This window comes from Falco biarmicus, chromosome 1 (assembly GCF_023638135.1).
Source record: "Falco biarmicus isolate bFalBia1 chromosome 1, bFalBia1.pri, whole genome shotgun sequence".
NCBI lineage: Eukaryota > Metazoa > Chordata > Aves > Falconiformes > Falconidae > Falco > Falco biarmicus.
The window spans coordinates 11,326,965-11,345,342 of record NC_079288.1 but is presented as its reverse complement, the minus strand read 5'-3'; the positions used below and the strand labels follow the sequence as shown (position 1 = coordinate 11,345,342).

At 41.9% G+C, this 18,378-nt stretch overlaps 1 protein-coding gene across 1 annotated transcript in view; it reads left to right on the top strand.

Annotated features, from left to right (window-relative positions):
• LOC130147482 (protoheme IX farnesyltransferase, mitochondrial) overlaps nucleotides 1-18,378 on the top strand; it is a 106,354-nt gene that overhangs the window by 66,925 nt on the left and 21,051 nt on the right. Inside the window, exon 5 of the mRNA XM_056334669.1 lies at nucleotides 4,913-4,983. Within this exon, the coding sequence (XP_056190644.1) occupies nucleotides 4,913-4,983 (71 nt within the window). The remainder of the gene's footprint in view (nucleotides 1-4,912; nucleotides 4,984-18,378) is intronic.

The window sequence follows — 18,378 nt, the reverse complement described above, 5'->3', positions numbered from 1 at the left end:
TGGAAGCCTGCTCAGCTGCAGGGGTGGCTTTGCAATGGGAAGCCCACCGAGCTGCCTTGAATTAAATCATCTTTTAATAGCAGGGTTCCGCTCCATCTTTAGACGCATGGGATTATCGGTTCTGATGTAAATATGTGTTTAGCATTAGAGTAAAATGTTATGTCAATACATGGAAGACCGGTTGCCTATTTCAGCCGCTGCTGTTTCCACCATGTGTCACAGATTAGAGCTGGCCCTGGACAGGGGCCAGGCTGGTGCTTGATATGCTCTAAATCCAAAGCGGTACATGAGAGATGTTTACTAGCCCAAGTGTGGGTGATCTGTTTGATAAACTAGATGACATATTGTTCCTCTTAATGCACTCTATTTATGTTTTCATGTGAACAGGAGTAAAGGTATTGAACTGTCGTAATTCAGGAGTTAAAATCTCTCCCGCAGGAATGACCACGGATGGCAAGTGCAGCACGTGCTCAGGGCTTTCCATCCGCTCCACTGGCTTAATTAACTGCAAATAGGCAGGCCGCTGGTTTTGAAAACTTAATAAGTGGTGTTGGTGTTTAACTGGTGATACGGAAAGAGCGAGAGGGCATCCTGGAAAGGCACGGGACACCCTCTCACTCTTTCCATATCATGTTCGTCCTAAAAGTGCCAGCACAGTGTAATGCCGTCTGCATCTGCAAGGTGATGCTAAGGGAGTCTTGGCTTAGTCCAAATCAAATTATTAGTCGATGTGTCCCCCAGGAGGTCTGAATGATTAGCTACCCTATGCAGTCGCTCCTGGTTCCAGCAGGTAGCTTGAAGAAATTAAATGTTCTTTAACATTTCACTTCATGCTGGTTTCCACTTTGTTTTTAAGAAGCTGAAAGAAAAAGAGAAGAAAAAAAAAACCAAACCATGAGTGTAAACAGCTATAAGCATTAATGTGACAGCTAATCTAAGAATTGTTAGATGTTTAAGATATAATTACTGTATATTAACTAGACGAGATCTACACAAAGAGTCTGATGAGCCTGCCAGAGAAATAAACCACAAAGTACTAGCTGGCCTGATTTATTTTTTTCCATCATCATGTTTTAAATGTTCATGCATACTGATTAAAATTTCGGTTAGGGTTTTGAAAGCTTTTGCCAAGTTTTGTCGCTCAGGGATTTTTAGATGCTGTGGATTTAACCCTCTGTCTGTCCCTTTGATGGCTAGCTTCCCAGATACCTAGGGCAGATAATATTCTGCCTTGTCCAGCTGAACTGATGCATTCAGACTTCCTGAGGAAAAAGCCTCTTGAGTGCTTCTAAAATATTTATTTATCCAGGTTTCATCTTACTGAATTTACTCTTTGCTAAAACAGGCGGTACTGTGTTGGCCTGGCATGAGATAGTATGTTTGAGTTTACTCTTTCATTCCTTTGGAATGATATTTGAGATGCACATTTTTTTCATTTTTTCTAGAATATCAGGGGAAAATAATTTCAAGTGGAGAGAGAATTTTACTGAACATCTGGGAGCAAAATGGGAAAAGTTTGATAAATGGCATCTTGCTGACATGTAATAGCAACTAGCTCAGTGAAAGAATCTAGGGCATTGCAAATAAAAGGATTTTTCGTAACTGTAGTTCAATTGGATATGTAGTTTCGTGCGTACAGTTGACAGTAACAGATTATTCAGATTGTCAGATTTTAAAAAGCAAAAAAAATTCAGATTTAAGTCATACAGCAGTCTTAATTTCAGGAGCAGCCGTGTCTGTGTACGACAGACACAGACATTTTTTGACTACTTAACTCTGCAGGCTGATAATTTTCTTGTTCAAGTTTTGTATTCTGTTCAGGCGTTAACTACTATATTAAATGTATGGAAATATTTCATACATTCATTATGGTATTGTCAGGTTATACCAATTACTGCATAAGTTTAAATTCTTTCAGGTGTTCTGTCAAACTGTTCTTCATTTTAGTCATTTTGTGTTTGAGACACACTGAGTTTAAAACTTGCACCTTATTTTGATTTTATCCGTCACACATGGAATACCTTTATCCATAACCTTAAATACTCTGAAATGAGCCAGAATCTCCTCACATGGACAAGTTTAAATTGGAAGTAAGTTCAAAGCAGTCAGACTTTGCAAATATAAATAAATACTGTGTCTATAAAAAAAAAAAAAAAAAGACAAAACTGAGCACGGCCCAGCACATTTTCAGGAGAGAAGACTTTAGCTCTATAGAATTTTTCCTTGCATTGCTCTAGCAGTCTGATGTCAAATGACATTTTTTCTTCATTTAGCATAATTGTCTCTGAAATGTAACAGTGAAACAAACCATTAGCAAAATGCTGAGCTGTCAGAAGCAATCACTGGGTTTGGATCCAAACGAGGTGCTTTCCCTTCTCCGGAGGTACTCGCGGTTTCCTATAGAGGTTCTTTGTGAAGCATCCAACGCGTCAAGGGTGACATTGTGGCCACGAAGATCTGACCTGGCCCTCTGACGGGAGCTGCCGGGGTCCGTGCAGGGGGCTTGGAGCTGCCGCACAGGAGGCGCCTCTGCACCCTGCTTCTGAACCAGGGTCTCCACCAACTCCGGTTGTAGCTGGCCGTGACTGTTGCTGCTGCAGGTCAGGCGGAGCAAGCAGAGGAGGAGGGGTAGCCCCTCAGCTGCTACCTAACGGCGAACAGATGAGCTGCCTCGCACCGTGCCAGCACGCTCTGGCTAATCAAAAGACACGTCAACTAACTCCTTTTCGTCCTGAAGTCCCTTCCTCTTCTGTGTGAGTAACTCTTGGCTGAGCAGCCTGAGTTTGCTTCAGGAATATTGATAATAAAATTGGAGGGCTTTGAGAGTCGGTGGGAGTGGGAAGGGGGTCAGGCGCTCCGTCCAGTCGCCCCAGATAGAGACTTAGGGCGAGCAAACCCCCTGCAGGCTGCACCACCCCAGCAAGTGAGACTTCTGGGGAATTGGATGTGAACTAATAATGAAAAGCTATGCTGATGTTTTTGATCTCCATGCTTTCATATTTCTTAACTTTTGAGCATTTAATCTGCAGTCTTCAATGAAGGATTCCTCTTCTGTGGAACAGTGGTAGTTTTTTTGGATCCGTTGTGGATGAACATTAAAATGCAGCACAGGCTTCAGCCGAGTTGACAACTGTGAATATCCATTGATTTGTGTTGGCCAGCCGCTGGAGAGGGACAAGGTGGTCACTTTTCCGGGGGGGTTCACAGCTGCTGGCTGGGAGGGGGAGAGTGCAGGTTTGGGTCCTGCAGCCAGAGCCCCCTTTGCTGGCTCTGCTGCTGCTTCCTTGACCTTCTACCCTCTCTACCCTCACCGCCTGCCTGAGTCTCATTCGTTCCCCAGTTTGGGTGTTGTCACAAGCATGATGAAACATGAAGATGGTGCCTGCTGCCAGATTTCTTGGCTTTAGAGCACACTGATAGCAAGTTTTGTTTAAGCGGGGTAATTTCAGCACGTGGGCTTGAGCACGTGCATGCACTCAACTCTCATTTGTACGCATGCAGGACTCGCTTATAACCTTATTCCTGGGAATGGTTAAATCCATCAGGAAGATGACTCAACCTGAGGTTAAAAACGTCACCACACGTGGAGAATATCACGGACCGTGTTAGGCAGGATGATCCATGGGTGATCCCTGCTATGCTTGCAAATACGTAGGAGCAACAGCAAAGGTTCCCACATTGTTATATAGTCATTACTTCAAGGTAATGGATGGGAAAGGTGGTTCCTGTAATCTCTGTGCACCTGTAAATGAAGTGTCTCCCCCGATGTGCACCGTGGGGCTCCGCTGGAGTCCCTGCTGCTCCCCGTGTCCCTGTCTGCCACATTCCCCTGGGAACGCAGTCCCATTCAGTAGCAAGACCAGGAATGTGGCACTGCCAAAATGAAGATGTGCGTTAATTTTGTCATTCGTTGTGGGAAAGGTTACATCAGTTTGCTGGAATAACATAGATTTTATCATGTAGTCGTTTATCATATGGTCACCTTAAACCTGTCTGCAGTTGGACTGTGCTGAGCTTACCGTCAGTCTGATTCTTCAAAATTGTGATCTGTTGTGGTACTTTTCCTACTTATTCACCATAATTGGGTTCCCCAAAGCCTCAGACATAATGTCAGTAGAAAATATTCTTTCTATAAATACATCCTCCTCTTTCTATAAGTAAATATATGCTTACTATTTGTATTATTATTTTGCACACGTAAAGCTAAATGGCTTTACGTAGCAAAGTGCATTCAGCTTTTCCAGTAGCATTCTTTGTAAAATGGATCACGCAAAAGCCTGCAGGAATTCCTGCCGTGAAGACAGTGCCGCCTGAATTTTCCCATAGGCGGTATTTAAAGTCAAATTGGGTTGTGACATTAAATAATACCATATGGTGTGTTCGTTCCCTGCCGCTAGAAGTAGATGCTCAGTGCAGTCTCAGTAGTATTTTACAAGAGTTGATTGATTTTGGGGTGGGTTATAGGTTCTCAGAAGTTAGATGATCTTGAAAAAAATGTAGTGTTTGTCTTTTAGATACCAGAAGCACATCATTTGCAAGGGCTGTTTGTATTAGTATAAAACTGGGGGCAGAGCTCTGTGTGTGTGTGTGTGTATATAATTGTGTACGTATTAAAGCTGTGTCAAGCCTGTTGAGAACAGAACTTGGAACCAAACTCTACTTCAAATGATTAATTTTTGGGGACTTGTGCAAACTCTTTTTGTCCTCCGGGTGATTTTCTTTCTAAGGGGATGCCAAAAGTGTTAATGCAGACTATCAAAGCTCCGTAAAAGGTGTTTGCCATTTTCGTTGTATTTCTGAATCTTCAAAAATAGAGATTAAAGCACCTGCAGATGCAGACACTACATTCCACGCATGGCATGCTTTCCGGCATCCTTTCATTTTGATTCTTCCTTTTTTTTTTTCATTGCAGTTCTTTGAGGTTCCATTTGACTCAAATATGAACAGGACAAAAAACAGACCACTGGTGCGAGGACAGATCAGGTAAGGCTATGCACACCTGCTCCAGCTAATGAGAAATGAGTCTTCACGTTGCTTTTATCTATCTCCAAGCTTCCCTCTCTCTCTTCAGATGGTGAAAAATAGCAATTTCAGACAAAAGACTTAAGAAAGAAATGCACCCCTCTGTTCTTCAATGTTTCTGCATGTTTATAACTTTTATGTGAGGAGTTTGGGTAATCAGCTGTCCTTTACTGAATTTCTCAAGACAGCAGAATTTGCACTCATGTTGTGTACTTCTTCATGTGTGACGGCTGCATGCACAGCGTGGTAGCACGCAGTTATGCTCCACTGAACTTTTGCATTAGTTTGTAACAACAAATTTCAAAATTTCACATCTAAGAATAAGCACAAAAGTGTTCCTTGTTTTTAGTAGTCACATCTATTTGTTAGATCACAAACATTCATTGAAATCTCCTGGCGGAGGTATCTGCAACTAATTTTTTTTTGGTGGTTTTGTAAGGCACCATGTTGTCTTTGCCTTTTCTACATGTTTAGCATAAAGCTGGGGTGAAGATTCACAATGGTGGCATCTTGTGAAAATACAGTAAAAATTAATCATCATTTAGGTTATCATCACCCAAGTAAATCCCTCCCTCCCACCCCAAAAAAGTGCCTTTTTTTAGTGTAGGGATTCCCATAAAAAGAAATAAATCCTTCATTCATTCTGTTTTTCTGGATTATATATCAGTTCAGTTTCTCAAAGACTGCTTTCCAGCTAAAAAAACAAAGTGAAAAAGAACATCAACATAAACGTCTAACTTATTTGCAAACTAAAACTGAAGGCCCAATTCATAAATGATTCAACAAACAATTTTAGTATTGCATTTCCATGATTTGTGCCAAGGATTATTTATAACAAAATTATGTTTTCCCTTAGGCTTCTGCGAACAGTTGGTCCTATTTATTTCTGTGTTTTATCCATCACCTTTGGAGGACTGAAAAAAATGTGATGGATGAAATTACAAGAAAATTGAGACAAAATAGTAAAGTGAACCTTGGGGGTAAATTCACTCTCACTGTAAATAGTTAGAGTGCTTCAATAAACTTGTTCCGATTTGTTCTTGAAGATGGTGCTAATTACAGATTCCTGAGTTGAGTTAATTTTATTTAAAAACATATTTTAGGGACGACTGCAGTGAGGGCATCTGTTGTACATACCGTGTCAGCATCAGTTGTGCAGTTCAGGGGAGCTGCACTTCTGCTCCACTTGCATGTGGTCCTTTAGCCCTGGAAGAAGGAACACTTGTTAGGAAGGAAGGTGATGGGGGGATCTTTTTTTACTACTATTTTTATCATGGTCTACAAGCATGGCTTGCCGTGTTTCTGGAGTCAAAAATATAGCTCGGAAACTTCCTGTCAACTTTTGGTTCAGAGAAAGCCATTTGTTTTGTAAGTTTCCAGTGTCCTTAGACGAACTTCACTGTCATCTGAATGCACCACAGATTGGCAAAACCGTATTTAACGGATTTTCTTACTTCTCTCTTCATATTTGCTTTCACCACAAAATGCTAATGTTGGGGACTTCGTGTAATCACTCATCAATCTATCTACCTGACTGTCAACAGCTAATTTAAAGTTCTTTAAAATGTCACTTACCTTGAATAATGCCAGTCTCGTTCCCTGTAGACCATTGAACATGCAGACCTTGACTGGGGTTATTTCTTCTGCGGTGTGCCGGAGGAGAATAATCCAGTGCAAGTGATCTAACCTTGTTATATTTTGCCACATATTCCCTGGTGTTCCTTGAACTCTTTCCTTCCTGACTGATTAAATAAACCCCTTAAATGGCTATGCTAAAACTAGTCAAAAACAGACGAGACAGAGACGGATAAATTGCATATGAGAGACTGGTGTCTTGACTCTGGGAAGGAATCCAGAGAGCTTGGGATATGTGCAGAGTTCTTGAGCCAGGATTTGTTTGATGTCTGAGTATTGACATTTTCTTCTCTTTAGCTGCTTCGTATCGTGAAACGTTTGCTGCTTTTTTAATTCTGCTGTGTTATCATCTGGGATACACAGAGCAAATGAGGCATCATTTTACGATCCATCTTCATTTGCACTGTTTGTAAATAGATTGTGATTTCCCTTCTTTCCTTTCTTGCCTTCCTTTTTATTTATGTTGCATAGTCCTTGTTACAGAACTGGTCAGCATGGGTAGCAGTTTTTGTGTGGTCCAGTCCTGAGCTTGAGATCCCTTTTGAAGAGTGAGAAGGTTGTTAACTCTCCATCGTGCTGGCTCACCGCACCTTCTTGGAAAGGCTATCGGTGGTGGTTTGATGGGAACTCCTGCCAGCTGAGAAACTGCACTGGGACCACTGACATTTTTTATAGAGGTGGTGGCATCATGAAGATAATTCTTAGATGCTTTGAGCTGGGGCCAGAATCAAACTGGTAAGCCCCAGTGAGCGGTGCTTGGTGCTACTGAGTCATCCAGTCCCTGGTGTCTCTATTTTAGAAAAGCTAATGCATGGAGCTGGCTCATTAGGAAATGTTACGCTGTTGTAGAGAAATTATTCCCGTGTGTTTCACTTAGTGGCCTCCATTTGCAGCTTCAGCCCCACGTTTATTTAGGTTTAAGATCAGCTGTCAGTTCTAACTGACCTTGCTTCCAGCATTTCTCCCCATCCTTTCTGCCTGAAGCCTTCACTTTGAGAAGAGAACACAACCCCCCCTGTCCTGGCAACATTTATGCGTGTTCATTTCCCTCACATGTGTTGAGGTGGTTCCCAAGGCCCCACGTCTCAGCCTTTTCTACAAGCTGCCAAGGACTTGCAATTTCCTCTGGTATTGGTGAGGAACTTCGGTAGCTTTCAAAGAAACACTCCGGGGCCGGGGCTGCCCTGTGGACGTCGTTGTGGCCCCTGAGGGCTGGCTGGGGACAGGGTGTTGTTATCTCACCAGTGACACTCCAGAAGTGTTTAAGTTAGGCAGCTTTGGCCTGACCATTGCTCCAGGCAGCACCCTGTCAGCCGGGAGCCAGTTGTGCAAAGATCTCTGGAAGGGTGAGATGTGGAGAAGCAGTTGTCCACCATCCTTTGTGAAGTCCTTTCCATATTGCATCACCTTTATGGCTGAAATAGTTATTTAGAGGCTTAGTGTCCCCCTGCTTTATATACTTCATGTCATTTGACCTGGACCAAACTACATAGGCAATGACACAGAAAGACTCTGAAGAGCTGGGGTCTGCTGTACGCAGGGACAAGAGCACATACACTTTATTTTCCAGCCCCAAACCCACCTCTGATGCCCCCAGGGAGTCTTCTGACACTGTTGCTAGATTCATGACAAACAGCACCTGATAGTTCATTGACTGCTTGCTTTACAATGTCCTATTTAATTTGTAAGGCTCTGAAAAAAATGCACACTTTGAGCAATGAGATGTAACCATCCTTATTCTCTATTCAGAGAGTAATCAGAGACATCCTGTTGCAAAAATAACAAAGAGTAGACCCAAACGCAGCATGCCACTAAGCGCCATCCATCATTCCAGCCTGCCCACATGTCCTCCTCCCTCCTCTGACCCCTCAAGTCTTGTTTGGAAATACAAACAGCTTGAGATGTTCTTCATACTTTGGCTGCAGTGTTAAACTCATTGAGCTGCTTTGCATTTTGCATTATAACAACAGCTGATATTATTTTTCCTGCTATGAATTGTTTTTATGTCATCAACGAGGAAAAATTTCATGTGCTCACGCAGCCTTAGATTCGACTGAAATGGCAGCAGCTTTTCCTGGTTTCCTGTTGGGTGTGATTTATTCCCTTGCTTTTTAAGGTAATGGATTTAATTTTCCTGCGGATTAATTTAAATAAATCTCTAGTATTAGCTGCAGTAGCTGAGTGAGCTTAGCCTCCAGGATGACAAGTGTCCTGCTCCATTATATTGTACAAAGTGACAGCTTTGATTGCCCTTCTACACAGAACTGCACACACTCTTGTTAAAAAGCAGCTGGTTTTATGAACTTACAGTACTGCTGGATCTGCTGTGCTAAGCACTCATAAAAAACTTAATAGTTTTACAGGAATAGTTTTTCATCTTAAAAAAAATAAGTCATCAAACAGCATGATCTAAATAACTAATTCATGACCATGTAGACGCCTTTCGGTTCTGCTCCTGCAGTGTTTTGCAGCTTGCAACTGTTTTCTGTACCCAGCCCTTTGGTTTTGGTCTTAGCACTGGCTGCAACGTCTGCCCGAGAGCGGGGCTGGGATTTCTCCCTCGCTTTACCTCCAGGTTTCATGTCACCCGGGCCACAATGTGTCATACTGGACGGGTCAGAGGATGGCTGGGGCTGCAGGGGACCTCAGGAGAGCTGTAGACCAATCTCCTGCTCACAGCGGGGTCAGGTCTAAGGTCAGACCTGGGTGCTCCTGGCTTTATTCAGTCAAAAACCTTCACTATAAGAATAATACGCTATGGCATTTAATTATATTCTCCTTATCAGATAGTTGCACTCTCAAGCTTGCTTTTCCTTGAGCATTCAAGAAGTTTAAGTCTATTAACATGGCAGAAGAAGGCACGACACATGTAATGCCTTGTATGCTTCAAAAGAAATAAATCGTCGTGTTGTGCGGTGAATATTTTTTCCTAGAATCCCATTAACCTCCTCATTTAGCAATGCACAAGGAGCTGTGTTCTGTATATGAGCTTCCTGCTTCTTATGGCCACAGCAGATGGTTATTGCAATTAACGGAGACAGTAAATGCTTCTCTACTTGTTGACATTTCTGGGTGGACTGTTGGCTTGGGTCAGTTCGAACTATAAGACAAACTCACGAAGAATCAGACCAAAAAGAGCTCCTAAGCTAGTAGTGTTTCTCACCGGGGGCTTATATTGCTTATATTTATGAATTGCAGTTGTAATTGCAAATAGATAATTTGGGCATTCATAAACTGATAGAAAATCGCAATACGTCAGACTTTCCCTATTTATTCAGAAACACATTGCGACTCAAGACCAATTCTGTGTAACGCTGAGTTTTCCACTCAGCTGCCTGTAGAGACCTGCTGTTACAACTGTAACAAAACCAGTCCACGCTGGAAAAAAATGTGTCTTCATTTAAAAAAAAAAAAATCCTCCTGTAATCACTGTTGATAACTCAGTATAATTAGCTTGATCCTTTGCTTGCTAACACTAATGCAAATCAGGAGTATTTGTACTGCTGTTAGTGGAGCTACACTGATGGAAGTGAGAGGAAATCCGTTGTCCTCGGCTTAGGCTGAAACCTGCGTTAAGCACGAGCCAGCCCTGGTTTAAGCCAGCGGTTTAAAACCTCCCCAAGGGTTTCAGGACAACTTCGGTTCCCATTTGAAGATCAGCCTCTGCTTAGCTGGCTGGTCTGCTCCCTTGGGTGGTCATTTCAGACAGGTTTCATTCTACTTAAGTTAAAACAAATAAAACAAAAACTGCATAAATCTACAGTTCTTCAAGAATAATCATTTTTAAGAGATCAGATGCTTGTTCCCTGCAGGGAAACATTCCAATATTTTGTTTAGAAAATACCTCATTTTAAAAGGACTGCCCTGAGATCTTTTTGAATGATAAAAATGTTTCTTTTTTCAGTGGGAGGCTTTCCTCTTGTTTAAACAGGGCACAATTCAAAGCAGACACCATCACGGCAGCCTTTTCAAGCATTTTTTTTATCCTGCTTGTGTTCAGGCTTTATTATTTGCAAACAAGTAAATGCATTCCTTCCCCACCACCACCCTCCTGGCTTCCTTTTTTTTTTTTTTTTTTCTCCACCCTGTGTTTTCCAGAAGCTGTCATTGACTGTATTTGGTAAACAAGAAATTAAAAAGGCAGCTTTATATTTTTGACATGTACAATTGCTTGTAAAAATGTAGTTCTTGCCTTTTGAACAGCAGAGTATTTTTTTTTTTCCCCAGCATGGCCATGTCACAGAGGGGTGGGGGGGGAAGAAACCTTGAGGCTAAAACATAGTTTAATGAGAATAAAACCCACATCAAAGGATGGACTAATGGAATGATATAATGCTTACTGTGTCACTTTCCCAAAGGGGATATGGATGACAGTACTTATATTTCAATTATCTATTCACTGCCTGCATAGGATGTTGATTAAATGGTTCTAAGGTATTAGAGTCCTTTTGTAGAATGCACGGAAAAATGGTGATACTGCACATTATCCTCAGATCAAAATGTGTATTAGCAGGAAATTATATAGCTCTAACTACGTATATATTTTGTTTCTTAGGGCAATAAAGAGGGTTGTTTCAATAACGCTTAACATTACATTGAAATTTGTTTCAGTTGAAACAAAAGAAATTGCTAGCTCTCCGGCTAGCACCTTCAGCTCACTCCTGCCCGGACCTAATCCTGCCGCAGCTCAACGGAGACATTCCTTTGCAGGCAGCTCTGATTGGTAAATATAAATCCTGCGGAAACACTTGACCCCTCACGCCTTGCTGCTTTTCAGTTCAGCCAAGGGGCCTTGGCTGCCAAATTATTTATCTGAATCTTTAATTGCGTGTGGGACAGTTGATAAATCGGAGTACATTGTACATCGCCCCACGTTAGGAAACATCCCAGATGCTCATGTATAAACCAGGAGTCACGGTGCATTTGGCTAAATAGCTGCTCCATCTGCTTGTGGGGAGCGCTGCGGAGAAGTGATACGGGCTCCTAATGGAGTTGTCTTATCCTCTCATGTCAGCTCCTCACCAGGGGGTAGAGCCCCGTGAGCTGGAGGGAACCAAGCTATTGTACACTAATCCTTCCATCTTTGTATCCGATATGAACGGGCCTCTTGGCCATCAGTTGTAACCGTTGACTCCTTTTTAACTGACTAGTCATGAGTCATTTTCTTCAAAGGTGATGTTAAAGCGAGTTTTCCCCCTTACACTGCACAAATAAGCAAAATTAAAGCTCGAGATCCTTTCCCGTCTTAGCGCAGTGTTCTCCTGATGGCTCTTCTTCCTGTGTCTGTCAAACATTTCAGGTTCATGTTTGTACATTTTGGCTTAATGCAGTCAAAAACCCAACACTTTGTTCCCTGTATTAGTATTGAACCTTATCTGGTTTAACCACAAGAGCATCATTATTTAACGTGTGCCAAGTGTTGTAGGAAATGTCACCGCTCAACAAGTCCATTACGGAGCTGCCTCTGATTAGAAGCTGCTATACCCTGAGATCTGTTTACAGTAAGTCACGTTAGAAGTGCATTTCTTTCTGTGAAGGACAGAGTTTATCATGTCTTATACAAGTTATAACTTACATGTTATCAACTTCACAAGTCAGATATAAAAGAGGTTTTTCTTACATTTTAATTAGCTGTGCTAACACAGATGCTTGCTCTCTAGTCTTTATGACTAGAAAAGCTGCATTCCTGAGGTTGAGATATGTGGAGAACCTCTTTGATATGTTTTATTTAATTTTTTTTTCTAGGGCTGTAGAATCACAAGGAATATTATATTATAAATCAAGCTGTAAAGCGTGGGCCACAGTGACTGATTCTGCTGCCTGTGTGTGACAATAGTTATGGTGTATTCATGCACTTTGATGGTATACAAAGAGGGGTTTTGCTTTTTTTCCACCGAATATTTTTAAACTATAGCTCCAGATGCTAACTGTGGATAAACTACCAAAATAATACTGCAGAAATCCCAAATTACAACCATCCTCATCCTCTTCACGTCTCAGGTGAAACTTAAGAGCATGCTATAGAGTCTTAAGATGATATGAATATCAGATGCGTGCTTGCAGTGTTGCAGAGGAATCTGCAGATAGGCAGGAAGGGTCTGACTTAAATTGCAATTTGACAGGCTCATCTGCTTGATTACTCTTCCACTTAATGGTGTCTACAGCCTGATGCTCCTTCTACTGCAGACCATTGCTTCTTGTCCAGCTGTCTGTGGCTGTGGGGGATAACTTATTTCTTTCATTTTTGTGGCTCCTGGGAATGTATTTGGAGTCAGTGATCCTATACCAAGAATGGCTGGACTATCTTTTCTCTCTTTTATTATTTTTTTTTTTTAAGAACTGGTTGATAAATACTTTAGAACTTAGTTTTCTCCATCTTAATGAGGTGGACAACTGGCCTGAGACTTCTTTAACTGCTGCTTACTAGACGTTGGCTGAGTGCTCTGCAGAAGCACATGCTAGATTTAATCATAATCACTACAGCACAGGAAAATGTTTCTGGAGAGACCGTATTATCCATCCTGTTTGTCAGCTGGTCTCTGGTTCTTAAACAAAAAGAGAACTGAGATTTTGAAATAAAATTAATGGATCACTTAACTGCCGTGTTATAAGGTTAGGTTTGTTAGGTTAAAGAGGAGGATTTAGTTTAAATATTACGGGGACATTTTTCAAATTTACTGTAGGTTTGTCTTGTTAGTACTTTAAAAAAATATTTACATTTTCTCAACTGCAGGGAAGCTGTGAATATTATTATTCACCCTTTCACTCCTACCCAACAAAGCCATGGAACAAGGAGTGTGCTGACGCTCCGCAGGGTTGCTGAGGGTTGTTATGATTAGCATTCTGGTGTGTATAGCAAGTGTAATAAGAGCATAAACATTTTACAAGTGTAGGTCCTTTTCATTTTCAATTTTTTACTTCAAGTGAAGTGACGAGGCCCAATTGGAGCCGCAGTGTAATAACAAAGGGCAGCATAAAAAGTTTTATTTCCATCTGAACATGGTATTTGTGAACAGTAAGTCGCCCCAGGGTTTCCTGAGCTATCTCATCCCAAACCTGTGGGTGTTTTGGTCTCAGTCCCCTGGGCAGACTCCTGGACCCATGAACAGTGAATGACCGGCTCCTGGCATCGTTTGCGTGGCGTTAGACTGATAAAAATGAGAGCAGGGTATGTGCAGGAGAAAGCGCCGTGCTGAGGGTGTGCAGAGTTCTCTGTTTTTCAGTTGAGTTGAAATTCCTCTTACCTCAGCTTAGCATACACAGTGCGTCTTTGTGGAAACTTTCAGCAAAATCGATCAAGCCAATTTTGATTTACGCAAGCATAAATAAGAGAGATGTGTCCCTTTCAAGATGAAATGATTCTTTTAAATTAGCCGTGTTTGTTTATGATAGTTTTAAAGTCCCTCGCTCTGGCAGAGGAGACAGAACATCTGCAGCTCAGATTCTTGAGGAGCGAGGGGAATTAATTGCCTCCAATTTGGTTAAAACACAGCGTTGATTATGCTTTTATACAATAGCAATACACAATCATGACAGGGTAGCTTGGGCTCCGTGCATGGGTTGTTTCTTCATTGGGAGAGAAATGAATTGACACAGATATGGGATATTTTATCCTAGTCTGTATTTATTTACACTGAGTACCCTTCTGAACAAGTATATTAGATAGCAAAGCTTGGCAGTTTTGTGCCAGAACTCAAGAAGGCAACTCCATGGCGAGACCTATATGTGTTTATCCAGCGCTGAGCTTCTCGTATGCTGAGTTCTTACCGTATGACATTCCTTGGGAGATTGAGACACCGCTCATTGAATCCTTCACCGTTTCCCTGCTGATGGCCCAGATGTCATTCAAAACCACATCCAGGTGGGCGCTGATGGATCTGGCTGAGCCCTGTGGACAAAGGAAAGATATTAAAGGTAATTCCTTTTGCAGAGATTTGCATTTTAAAGAGGTTTATTTGAGATTTAGGTCGGTAAACTCTTGTCTGGAGACACAATGCTGTGGTGTTGAACTCCTGATTTAAGTGTGCTTAATGCTACCCATTAACCCAGCTCGTTAGGCTTGTGGGAGCACCTACAAGTTTCATACCTCCTCTTAACACAGAGTTCCTCCTCAGCTCAGACTTCGTGTTACGAGTTGGTTTTAGAACTTTTCCTCTGTTTTCTACACTATTTTTTTACATTTGGGGAAAAGTACTGTCCAATCTGAGACTGTCAACATCTTTGTCGTAGTTATTACCAGAAACCAATTCACAAAAAAGGCAGTTATAAAAACATAACCAGGCAGAATTGCAACCAGTGTGTTCTGGCAGTCTTAAAGATTGTGGTAGTGTTATACCCAGTTAAAGGGGATTCAATATAAAATTAAATAAGTGTAGTGCACGTAGAGCCTGATGTGCCACAGCAACACATTTTGGGGGATGAGACACCAGACACAGAATATAGATACTGCTTCTTAACCTGTGAAGACAAAGCTAAATAATTCATTAAAGGAAAAAAAAAAAAAAAAAAAAAAAACCAACTTGACAAAGCTCCCCATTTGTTTGCACCTCCTAAATGACATCTAAGACGTCTTGTCAGTCTTCAGTGGTAAATGATAGACAAGCATGTATTCTGATATTTGGAGTTGATTGGGAAAAATTGAATTCCCAATTAAAAGTGTAATTTAGTTTCAAAATACATCATCCTTCATCCCTTGTTGTGAGTCATGAACTTTCTTGCATGACTGAGAGAGAATAAATTAGTATCTGTTAAGATCTTTCTCTACATTTTTTCCCTTAAAATAGTACCATTTTAGCTTATTGATAGATATCGTTCAGTTTAATATTATTCTGGTACTTCGGAAGATTAAGGCTCAATCAGCAGGTTCTTGGGCTTTTCATAATGTTCAGTCACAATGTACCTGTGGAAGATGATATCAAAAGTGGGAGCATGGACTGCCTGTGTTTACTAAAGCTTGCCTGATGCTGAATCGGATCTACAGGAAAGAAATAAAGGAGTCTGGCAGTATGACCATTCTGCCAATGTTAAAGCTATTTTTTCCTTTGAATTGGAAAGAAATATCTCTCCTTGAGACTAATGCAATCTGTAAATGGAAGTTGTAGTTGAATATAAAAATATTTTGTCAGTCATGCCTTGAGTCTTTAGAAAAAACATATGCTGCCTCAAAATTCTGCTAATTAGGAGTCATAATGTATCGCGGTGTAACCACTTTGATTTAGTATGTCAGATCTGAGTGTGGATGTTTTTTCTATCAGGTGCATCCCCAGTCTGTCTGTAGGACTCTTCTGGAGTTTAATGTCTTCTGCAAAAAAATTAGAATAATTTTAGAAAAGTCATCAACGATGAAGCTACTGATCCAGGCAATGTTGTTCCAGTTTCAGTTTCCATTAGTGTTGTTGTTATTACTGTAGAACTTTTACAGCTGACAATGGTCATGAATATGGTTTTTATTACTAAGTATATAAATATGCAGGCTGAAAGGATTTGTGTGGAAAGTTAAAATTTAATTTCACTGTTGGTAGATTGCCATCATTCAGTTTTCTGCCGTGATTACTGATTGGTTTTGAATGCTCTGTGCCTTGCTTTGAGCTTAGAAGCTGTATGAGTGGGTTTTTTTAACCTCCCATCAAAAATAATCTCAGGGAAGCTACCGTTACTATTCGAGGCAAAATGTGCTTTTTACAGCCTTCTGGCTCATTTTTTGCAGTCAGCTGACTCTGCGGCACTTGCGCCAGCAGACAACCCCACTGCTGGTTTCAGGCATCTGTCCATCTGGGGAAGCAGAGCTGGAAATGACACAAATGCAATCCAGATGTGGGCTTGAAGGAGATGGGTCCTTCTGCCCCTTACCTAAGCCACGGGAGCAGGAAGGCTTCGCGGCAGTCATGCGTTGCTGCAGTGTGCAACGTCTTCAGCGCCCTGCATCTTCCCAGTGGGATGGGATTACCTAGTGTCACTCCTGGGGTTGATGTCCTTCCCTGATTTTCTTGCTAGACCTCTAAAAGCTGTGGAGGAGGGTTCAGCAGTTCTTGGATGCTGCTCTTTAAAAAAATAAATAAATAAAATGAAAAAAATCCCTTGGCTGATACTTCTGCAGCTGAGGGAGGTGACCAAGTTGTAGCTCAGCACCACATGACAGTCATGGTGACCACAGGCTCAGCTCCTACCCTGGGACTTGTTTTTGGCAGTTGCCTGGCCGCAGGAATTGAGAAGATGCCAGGAGATGAGCAAAAGTGTAAATCAGCAGCTGGGGAGAATGATGGTTTTCTGCACGGCATTAGGTGCATTTATGCTGGGGTTGTCCATGGACATCCTCACTCCTGAAATAACATGGGCTTTCGCGGCCACAGAAACCTTCAGAGGGCTGTGACTTGCACTTCAGCTGGTGTAACCTCTCATTGCTGGTGGAAAAATGCAAAAACTCCAGGCTGATGCTTTTTTCTGAGTTTGTAAGTGGCTTCAGAAGCCTTAATAACTTACTGCTGACCTGGAAAAAATTAGGAAGAGGAGGGGGCTTCCTCCAGCAGTCTTGTACTGGCTAGTAGTCCGGGGACATTTTTAGTACCTACAGATTCCAGAAATAATAAGCAACTTACGATGCTTCCTCCTGAAATCTGATTTTAATTATGGCTTTGGAACAGCGTTCATGCACTGGCCTCGTATCTCAGCCTGTGATGGCGAAATGAAATTGCAGAGATGAGAATCACACTTGTGTTCTGTCTGCCAAATACCTTCTTCCAAGCTCCCACTATTTTCAGCCTGTATGTGCGTGAGGCTGGTTCAGGCTGTTCCTTTTCTTATTACGACAAATTGTTTTGACACTATATGCAGATGGAATTTGCACCCAGAGTAGCAATACTGAGATTAATCTGAGCCGTCAATCTCATCTTTATTGTCTCGGTCCTGTTTACCTGCCACCGTGGAAGATGCTGAAGTCAGGGATAATTTAGGATCATTTCTGGGGGCAACAGCAGCAAATGAGTGAGGGGAGGAAGCGTGGTGGTCTTGCTGAACCTGTGTTTTGAACAGAACGGGAAACTCACCAAAAACCCAAAGCAGTTTTTGTGTCATCATAAAAAAGAAGCAGAATTGCAGTTTAATTAAAGGGTGTAGTCTGCACAGAGCATTTGGCATTACTAAAATCCTAGTCAGAGGAAAGTGAGGATGCATGTCTTGGCTTCGCTGGGACGTGGAAATGGTTCTAAATAAGTTCCTTCCCTTCCCACCTTCCTCCTCCCGCCCAGCCCGTGGCTGGATGCAGTGGGTGCGTTGTGGGGATGCGCAGCCTGGCCGGTGCTGGGGGAGCGAGTGGTGCTGTGCCTCTGCCTGGCCTCCTGCCCTTCGGCACAGTGCTTGCCCTCTGCGCTTCATTCTTCACCATCCCTCTCCTGCCTGTGTTCGACCATCACCCTGCCTTTGGCAGGACAGATCCCTGGCCCTGTGGCTCGAGGGAGAGTTGTCAATAATAATAAGATCTAATGCAAAGTAACCAGCTGGGAATTTGAATGGTTCAATCCATTAAGGTGTTCTGTGCGTGCTGCAGCAAAACAAAAGAGCATTGTTGGTTGGTTGGGTTTTTTTTTTTTTAGTTTGCCCTTTTAGAAGTGGGTGATGTTTCCATAAAAGGTTTTTGACAGACAGGGAGAAGACGGGATTTGTTTTATTACCTTTTCTATTAGGCTTTGAATCCAATTTTCAAATATCAGCGCTTGTGCTTCACCT